General features: G+C 44.0%; 1 protein-coding gene across 1 annotated transcript in view; it reads left to right on the top strand.

Moving 5' to 3' along the window:
• TAF1B (TATA-box binding protein associated factor, RNA polymerase I subunit B) overlaps positions 1-9,047 on the top strand; it is a 109,796-nt gene that overhangs the window by 54,252 nt on the left and 46,497 nt on the right. Inside the window, exon 10 of the mRNA XM_018559989.1 lies at positions 4,962-5,109. Within this exon, the coding sequence (XP_018415491.1) occupies positions 4,962-5,109 (148 nt within the window). The remainder of the gene's footprint in view (positions 1-4,961; positions 5,110-9,047) is intronic.

Below are 9,047 nucleotides of genomic sequence, written 5' to 3'. Positions count from 1 at the left end.
AATTATGAAAAAAAACTTTTTTTATGTACCACAAGCCTTAATTTAACCCATGGACATCATCAATGACATCATCCATGCAATGCCAGGCAGATCATGACTGGTTGTACAAAGCTTCCTCAAAATAACACAGCACTCCTCTCAAGAACCCTCAGCCCTGATACAAGCAGTGAGCTGGCTCTCGGGAGGAGTTATGCAAATATCAGAATGCCTTGATGGGTGGGTGTCAGTCTGTAGGAATGGGAATTTCTTGGCAGACTATATTTAAATGCAGGCTACCCTAGGTATTGCCCACATGTGATGCGGAGCCTCCATGATTGAAAAAATGGAAAACAGTAAGGCTGGGGAGCAAAGAGCTAGATGATGCTGAAAGCCCTCAAGCCAGGAAATAAGTTGGGCTTTATGTGATTTGCTGCAGCTTTTAATGCGCCTTGTGAGAAGCTCAGTGTGCAATGAAATCAGAGTTGGCAAACTCAGTACAGGAAAGGAGTCTGAACAAGTGTGCAAGACTGAAGAGAAGGTTGGAGTTCGGCTTGAAATATTATTTACCATGCCGATTGGAAAGTCAGAGTGATCTCGGAAACCCCTGATAGTTGTTCTTGATTAGTGCCTTAGACACTATAAAAGCCATTGGATCTGCATGACAACTGGGCAACTAGCATGTTAAGAAGGAGTGACCTCCATCATTTTTCACTACAGGTTTTCATCAAACCTGAGCTGTATCCATTTGGTGCTCACACTGCCTTTTATCATAAGGTGCAAGTATGCACAGCATTCCTACACATTATGTCAGACTCGCCCCCCTCCAACGCATCCTTCACGTCTGCCATCTTTTTCTAGTCTACGAGATCTGGAGTCCTCTTTAATCAGCCACGGATGATATGACTCCCGCTCATGTACATGGTAGTTATATGGCACGCGGCTCTCACTCCCAGTATCTGTAAGATCAGTTCCACTTTAAGGGCCAGTGCCAATGGGCTTTTATTCATTTTCAAACTCATCTTCCCATACAAGCCAATGAGAATGTAAAAGCAGCTGAAGAAGGTCATCTGCACCTGCAATGAGTCCCTTATGATTGCCAAGTGATGTCATAAACATACTGTATTTGCCCATCAAAGTCCATCTACTCCGGCCCATTGAAACCCCTTTTGGCAATAATTCAGGAATCCATTTCTAGCTGCCTCTTTGGCCCTTGGTGGTTTTAAGGTAAAAAAGCCTGCTGCATAATCTAACAGCGTTGCTTGCTGCCTCTCCTGTCAGCCTCATGATAGGCAGCTACTCTTCATAAACTAGCTACTGTATAACGATGACCAAGTTTGCTCATTATGTTCCAAAAGTGCAATTATTTTAAAACATGTTATTGTAGGTATGCCCTAGTGCAGTTCTGCAGTTTATAATATGCAGGGACTACTAAAAGGTTCACTTTAGATACAAAGAAATATTGGGTTTGCATTTGTGAACAGCAAAATACTTTTTAAAAATGCTTAAAGGCGAACTCCATCGTAAGCAAATATTGTCTAAATATGAGAGTTCTGTGTATTCTTCCTTGAATCTATTTGTGTATTTCTTCCAGATCTGAATAATTCAGCGTGAATAATTTTCCTCTGTGGAGGAGCTTCCTGTAATAAAGACCAATCACTGCTATTCTCTCTCCTTGTGCAGAGTGACTGGTCTTGTCTCCGCCCCCTCCTGTAATTGTCCTTAAGCAGTCTGTAGTGGGTGGGGCTTGCAGTGCTCCTCCCACAACTCTGGTTTCTGCACAGGCAATATACAGCATAGTGATGATGTCACTGCTACTGTACAAAGTAATAACGTTGTATGCAAAGGCATTTTTGTGTGGGGGGCTTTAAAGTTTTTGTGCCTGGAGTTGAAAAAAATTACCCATTTCCTTATGGGGGCTAAAATGTTTTTTGTTCCCTTAACTGACACAATCAAATAAAAGTAATTGGATCTAAAAAATGGAGTTGTATAACTCTGCTCTTTTGTTTTTTTTTTTTTTATGTGATATATGCTAAACCCTGTAATGGAGCGTGAGAAGGTGCATTGTCTCTGTGTAGATCTCTGCCTTCACATGTTTGGGTAGTTACCTGTTTTTATATCTGCCACCCACTTCTATGTCCTGACAAGGCCGAAGAGAGGAGCAGCACTTTTCACCTCACCCTGATGATGTCTGGGCAGATCAGGTCCATTCATCTTGTCATGTTTGCATGTGTTGACGTTGGCTTTGTTTGCATTGTTTGCAGAAGACCAGTCACTCGGTGTAATCCATTTGTTACCTGTATGTGGGAGCTCCAGTAAACATTTTATAAATAATATGATGAATAATAAAAAAAAGTGTCATTATTGTTGACAGCAGCAAATATTGACGGACTGTTTAGGATTGTAATTCTGAGGATCTCCTCATATCTAAAAATCCCTTAGGGTACCATGGTAATAACTTTCAATACAGGTATGTTGCAGGTTCAACCTGCAGATATTATAATAAGGAGAAGAAAGGGGGAAGTAAGGGAAGAGGAATTCTGCTTTATTCTTTATATGGTATAATGTGAACACAGAGCTGGTAAATGTGTAGCAGCCATGTCTTTCACATCACAAAGTGCAGGTACCCCTTCAGCACCCCCTGCATGTGGGTCCTAGTATAGCATGCAATGCAGCAGGGGGCAACTCCAGCCCTCCAGCTTTGCTTTAAAGGAGAACTTCACTCACCTCATAGTTCTAGCCGACCTGTGACAATGAGACTGTCACAGGTCGGCTCAGTAGATCAGAAGGTGAGCGAACACATACTGGCGTTCGCTCCCCTCTCGATCCTGTCACGGCTCTCTGCTGGATTCCCCTCTCCCCACTCCTATCTGCCAGCGCTGACTGGCGGAACGGACGGGGGAGGGGGCGGGTACAGCTGGCTCTGCCTCTAGATAGGCAGAGCCAGCTGTCAGTCACGCAGCTGGGCGGATCCCGGCACAATCGTCGGGATCCGCTTCAGCTGCGGCGTCTCAGTATATACTGAGCTTAGGGTGACGGGAGGACGCTAGTTTGTGTCCTCCCGTTACCCTAAGGAGAACAATGGGGAAAAGCCCGAACCCCATAGTTCTCCTTTTAAAGCAATAGCTGTTTAGGTCTGCAACAGGACCTCAAAATAGAGTATACATATACTGTTTACCAATGCAGTGTATTCATCACAACAAATTGTACAAGCAAAATAAACCCATTTCCACCCTAAAATTTCCAGTGCCTTTATCACCAAGAAAACCCTTCTAATAAGAACATGTACCCGGGTGCTGTAGTGAAGTGGTGGATGGCACCACCATAAAATCATAGGAAAATGAGGACCGTAATTAGCACACCTTAGCATAGTGATAATCTTGTCCTTTTTTGACATAAAGCAAGAGGCATCACAAACTGATGTTTTGGGACCTTGCTGGGTCCCTTTCTCAAGGCAGGGAGAAAAGTATCCTGCAGGGTCCTGAAACATCAGCTTGAATGATAAAGGACAAGATTATCACTATACCATGGTCTGTTGGTAAAGATTAGTGATGAGCCCGGGCTTGGTGAGAACCCAATTCACCCACATCCACTCAAAACTCTGACCGCCCTCCACCCCCCCTTTCTGGCCTAATCCATGGCGGGGGGCATTCCTCATCCCTTTGTGATGTATAGCTGCACGTTGAAACTGATTAGGTTGGGAGGGGGGGGTGTGTTGGTCACAGTTATGAGCAAGATTGAGGAAACTCAGGCAAACTGGGTTCACACCAAGCTCCCACACATCCCAAATGAAGATCTTTATTTTGCTTTATATGGAGAATTACTTTAACAGTACAGGCCACCAAGCAAGAGAGAGGAGCTCTCTGAGCAATAAAGAGGCATTTGACTCCTCTCGCCATTCCCTGAACCCCCTACAGTTTTCTGATCGAATTTAGCCACCAGTGTCCAGAAGGGGGAAAAAGTTAAGGATTGGTGAAGCCCTGTCGTTTATTAAAGTTCTGTCCAGTTGGTTCATTAAGTCATCTTTCCGTTTCATTCCCTGCTTTAAAGAAAACAGATTTAATTTAATTTAACTGTTCGCATGAAGTTAAAATGGACAATAGATATGCAATAAACCTTTCTCTGCGGCCCCTTTATCATTGCTATGGGACAGCACAGGCAGTTGCCCCACCTTGCCACTTACAGGACCCGCTACTGGCGGCCTGGTGCCAGATACCGCAGCATACCTCAGAGGTCTAATGGAGTCCATGCCTTGATAGGTCAGAGCTGCTTTGGTGGCAAAAGGGGACCTACTCAATATTAGGCGGGAGGTCAGACTGTTATGTCTGACCGGTGTATTTTATTATTATTATACAGGATTTATCTAGCGCCAACAGTTTGCGCAGCACTTTACAATATAAGGAAGACATTACAGTTACAATACAAGACAAGAGGGCTTGCAATCTAAAAGGGAGGAGGAACTGATACATGAAGAGGGGGCTGTGTGGGGTTGAATTGTTTGAGAATGTGATGGTTCGGTGGTTAGGTTGAGGTGGGATTATAATGATCAACAATTGGCACAAAAAACCCACAGACTGTATGTATGATTCAGAAATGGAGATCTTTTCACTGCAGCTTTCTCTCCAGCAAAGAGAACCATGAGCAACACAGTAATGACATCATCAAATCTAACTCCAAATCTTGAGTGAATAGCAGTAAGAGGCACAATGCCTTTCACACAGCAGATACACAACTATGAGGTTTTATGCATGTTATTTAGCTGTCATCCATCTACTCAGCTGGTAGCTGCGTATTATTGTTAGTTACAGCCCTATTTGTGACCCAGCTTGTGATTGGTCACATTTGTGCAATCTATTCTATTCTTCACTTCTAGTTCTAAAAATCATTGATGCTATGAAGATGAGATGCTTTTGTTTTATTCTCTTATGAGTTATGTGGATAGTTGTGAAACAAGATATATAAAATGATTTATTTTTCTTTTACAGACTTTCCCGGTGTACAGACAAATAATTGAATTGACCCATGAGCTTGGAACATTCCTAGATCTACCTTGCTTTCCGTCGATCACAGAAACGTGTTTTTATCATCCCAATGTGCTGTGTATGAAGTACCTGATGGAAGTCAACTTGCCAGGTAAAACCTCACTTTGTGAAAGATGAGATGAAATTCTTTGTACCCGGTTGGGTGGGAGTTCTCTTCACTTTCAATCCCGTAAACATGACAAGAAATAACGTTTTTGGGTTTTGACATGCTTTAACAAGCGTTCAGATAAGATCTGAGCAGTGGCAGACCTAGGGAACAAAGTGCAAGACTCCCGCACCTCCCCCCCAAAAAAACCCAAACCCACATCCCCTGTAGCAACCACAAAAAAAAAATAGAGTTGGAATGATAGCATTTCTGTATAAAGTACTGCTGAGTTTTGTAGTCCTCTATAGAGTCCCATTCTGCATTGCTGCAATGCAGAATGGGACATGCTTTATAACACTACAAATACCAGCTGTACTTTATACACCATGTCCATCAGTTGGGCTACAAAAAATAATTATTTTATTTAATAACTTCCCTTCATCTCTTCTGGCTGTTTCCTGGTGGGGGAGGCTGCAGAAAAATGTTGCCTGCAGGCACTTCAGGGGGCAACCCTGGGCCTCGGCCGTGAGGACCCAGCAAACGCTATCGGACGCGTTTTTCTGCAGCCTTCTACCGATAATATGCTATCCAGCAGCCGGACACCAGCGGGGCCCCCCATCTCTGCCCCTGTGTTACATTGGAAACTGGGCCCCCCTTTAGGCTCAGACCCCGGGGCGGCCGCACTGGCGGTAGGTCTCCCCCTGGATCTGAGCCTTGCAAGGCGTGAACCATTTATTAAGAGGATCTTCACTCATAAAATTGACAACAATGACACCTTTAGAAATGTTTAGTGATGACAATCTACAAATACTTCTAGATAATTGCTGGCTTTTTATTCTTTGCATATCTTATTTTTCTTCTCTTCCACATTCTTCTCAAGGGCAGATTAATCCATTTTCCTTTACTTCCTGGAACTCTGGATCTGTCTTCTGGAACAAGTGATGATACCCATCATCTCCGGTGGAAATAAATGCCTTTCCCCCTGAGATCTCTCGACATTTTACAGTTTACAGATAAGATTTCCCAGGAAGGCACTGGTGATGTAGCCTTCCTCATTGAAGCAGGGAGGGGAAAACCGTAATTGTTAGCGATGCAACGATACCCGTTTTTCGGTTACGAGTACCGATATTTAGTTTTTTTTTTGGTACTCGCTAGGGATGCACCGATACCACTTTTTTGGGTCTGAGTACAAGTACCGATACTTTTTTTTTAGTACTCGTCGATACCAATTACCGATACTTTTTCTTAAAGGGGCAGATATAACTTTTTTTTATGCCATCCTGTGCCCAGCCCACACCTGTAGTGTGGCACAGTTATATCTAATTCTGCATACCTGGCTGTATATTATACATTAAAAAATTTAATATACAGCCAGGTATGCAGAAATAAATATAACTGTTCCACACTATATGTATGCATTATGCACATATGGGGATACAAGGCTTAGTTATAGAATAGCAATTAGGTTTAAAAATAAAAAAAATCACTACTGCTTGCTATTCTATTTGGATGAGGCAAATCATGGATGAGGCAGAGCACATGTTCAGACCAGAACACTGTAGTGCATAATGCATATACAGCCATGTATGCAGAATTAGATATAACTTTGCCACACTACAGGTGTGTGCTGGGCACAGGATGGCATAAAAAAAAGTTATATTTGCCTGCTGTAATGCAATTACTAATTGCATTACAGCAGGCAAATATAACTTTTTTTTATGCCATCCTGTTTTTTATGCTGAACATGTGCTCTGCCTCATCCATGATTTGCCTCATCAAAATAGAATAGCAAGCAATAGTGCATTTTTTTTAAAATTTATAAACCTACAGCAGGCAAATATAACTTTTGAGGCCATCCTGTGCCCACCCCCCATCCTGTGCCCAGCCCCAGCAGTGCTGCTAACCTTCTTCTCCGTCATCTCCGTCTGCTTCATCCCCTCGTGTCACAGCCTAGTCATCTGTCAATGCTGGACTCTTCACACGCTGATTGGATGATTGACAGGCTTCCCCACCAATCACGAGTGAGGACAGAGGAATTGCCTCTTCTCACGCTGATTGGCCGATTGGATGATTGACAGGCTTCCCCACCAATCACGAGTGAGGACAGAGGAATTGAAGGCGGAGTCTGGTTTCGGCCGTTCGCCCGTGGAGGAGTTTGCGGCCATCTTGCATGAATGCAGACGCGGTCCTGTGTGCGGCGGTGGAAGATGGCGGACACAGGTACTCGTTTTAGACATCAGAGCATTTGCACGAGTACGAGTACCCATGCAAATACTCGGTATCGCGGCCGATACCGATGCTTGTATCGGTATCGGTGCATCCCTAGTACTCGCCGATACCGAGTACCGTGTGCCTAGATGATCAGGAAGTATGGCGGCGGATCATGACCTGTCGCCCGGCTTCCTGATTGCCTGTGAAGCCGGCGTTCTGGCGAAAGAACACCGGCTTCACATGCCGAGGCTGTCTTGTTTCCTGGCCAGTCAGGAAGCCGGACGGCAGGTCATAAAACGCCGTCTGGCTTCCTGATTGGCTAGGAAGCCAGATTCACTTGTTGCTAGGCAGCCTGGCTTCCTGACCAATCAGGAAGCCTGGCGTCTTGTGATGACCTGCCTCCCGGCTTTCTGATTGGCTAGGAAGCCGCATCACTTGTTGCTAGGTAGCGTGCTTCCTGACAAATCAGGAAGCCAGGACGCGAGTCAAGATGTGCCGCCCAGCTTCTTGTTTGGTTAGGAAGCCAGGTCGCTTAGCAACAAGTGAAGCTAGCTTCCTAGCCAATCAGGAACTCGGGCGGTGGGTCATAGACAACCGCCCAACTTCCTGATTGGAAAGGAAGCCGGCTCCATGCTCTCTTTGCTCTTGCGGTCAGAGGGAGATCTCCCTTTGACTGGAAGTTATGGTATTGGGGAAGGTATCGGGGCATTTGGGCGAGTATGAGTACTCGCCCAAATACTTGGTATCTGCACCAATACTAGTTCAGTATCAATGCATCCCTAGTAAATGTAATTAAAACAAATATGTTTGTTTAAATAATGAATGTATATGGGGGGAGGGGTGTAAAGGTCCTCTTTTAATAAGTCATCTGACTCAAGGATTTCTATTGTGAGGAGTAGCTGAAGCACAGCCATTGTGAAGAAGCAGGCAGCAGAAGTTGTGGATGTAATGAGCAAATGTGGATGCCCCCATGTATATATAAAATTACCAATTATACATGGGATTCCATTTATAAATGCTTTCACGGAACTTTCACCCAGGATTCCCACATTTTTCAACTGAATTCAGTCAGAAAAATGTGTGAATCTTGGGTGAAAACATGAATAAATGGACCCCAAAGAAACATTTTCTCCCTTTTGTGTTAAATAACTTGCAATGATCAGATTTTTAACATCATGCTAATCTCCTTACATGTTTTAAACATATTTGACAGGCACGGATAAAGGAATGGAGAAGCTGTAATTACCCCGAGGCTGAATTTCACCTGTAGTGCCCTTTTGAGCACAAGATCATTTCAGATGAATTGTCAAGGGGAGAAAAAAAACACATCTGAAGCCTTAATTACAGTGAAGAGGCATTTCCATTCTAGAGGAGGGGCTGTGTTTTGCAGAGATGGGAATAAATGGTGGAACTCTCACTTGCCTCTCTGTGAGCAATTTAGAAAATCCAAAGGTTTGAGTTGAGCTGGGCATGCTTGCATGGATTTCCTTCATTCAGGTTGTGGGCTGAAAGAGATCCTACTGATTCCTCCTCCATACTAAACAGCGCAGATTGGTGAATCCTCCCTGCCAGGCTATTGTAGTACCCGCCACTGTCGGAATATCTCAACAGTGAGTGCAGCTCATTGGCTTGGTATAACCACTCCATGCACTCCAGTGAGTACAGCTCATTGACTTGGTATAACCACTCCATGCACTCCAGTGAGTACAGCTCATTGACTTGGTATAACCACT

This window comes from Nanorana parkeri, unplaced genomic scaffold (assembly GCF_000935625.1).
Source record: "Nanorana parkeri isolate BGI_ZX_2015 unplaced genomic scaffold, ASM93562v1 scaffold425, whole genome shotgun sequence".
NCBI lineage: Eukaryota > Metazoa > Chordata > Amphibia > Anura > Dicroglossidae > Nanorana > Nanorana parkeri.
Note: the sequence above shows the minus strand (reverse complement) of the source record. Positions and strands in the feature narration are given on the sequence as shown.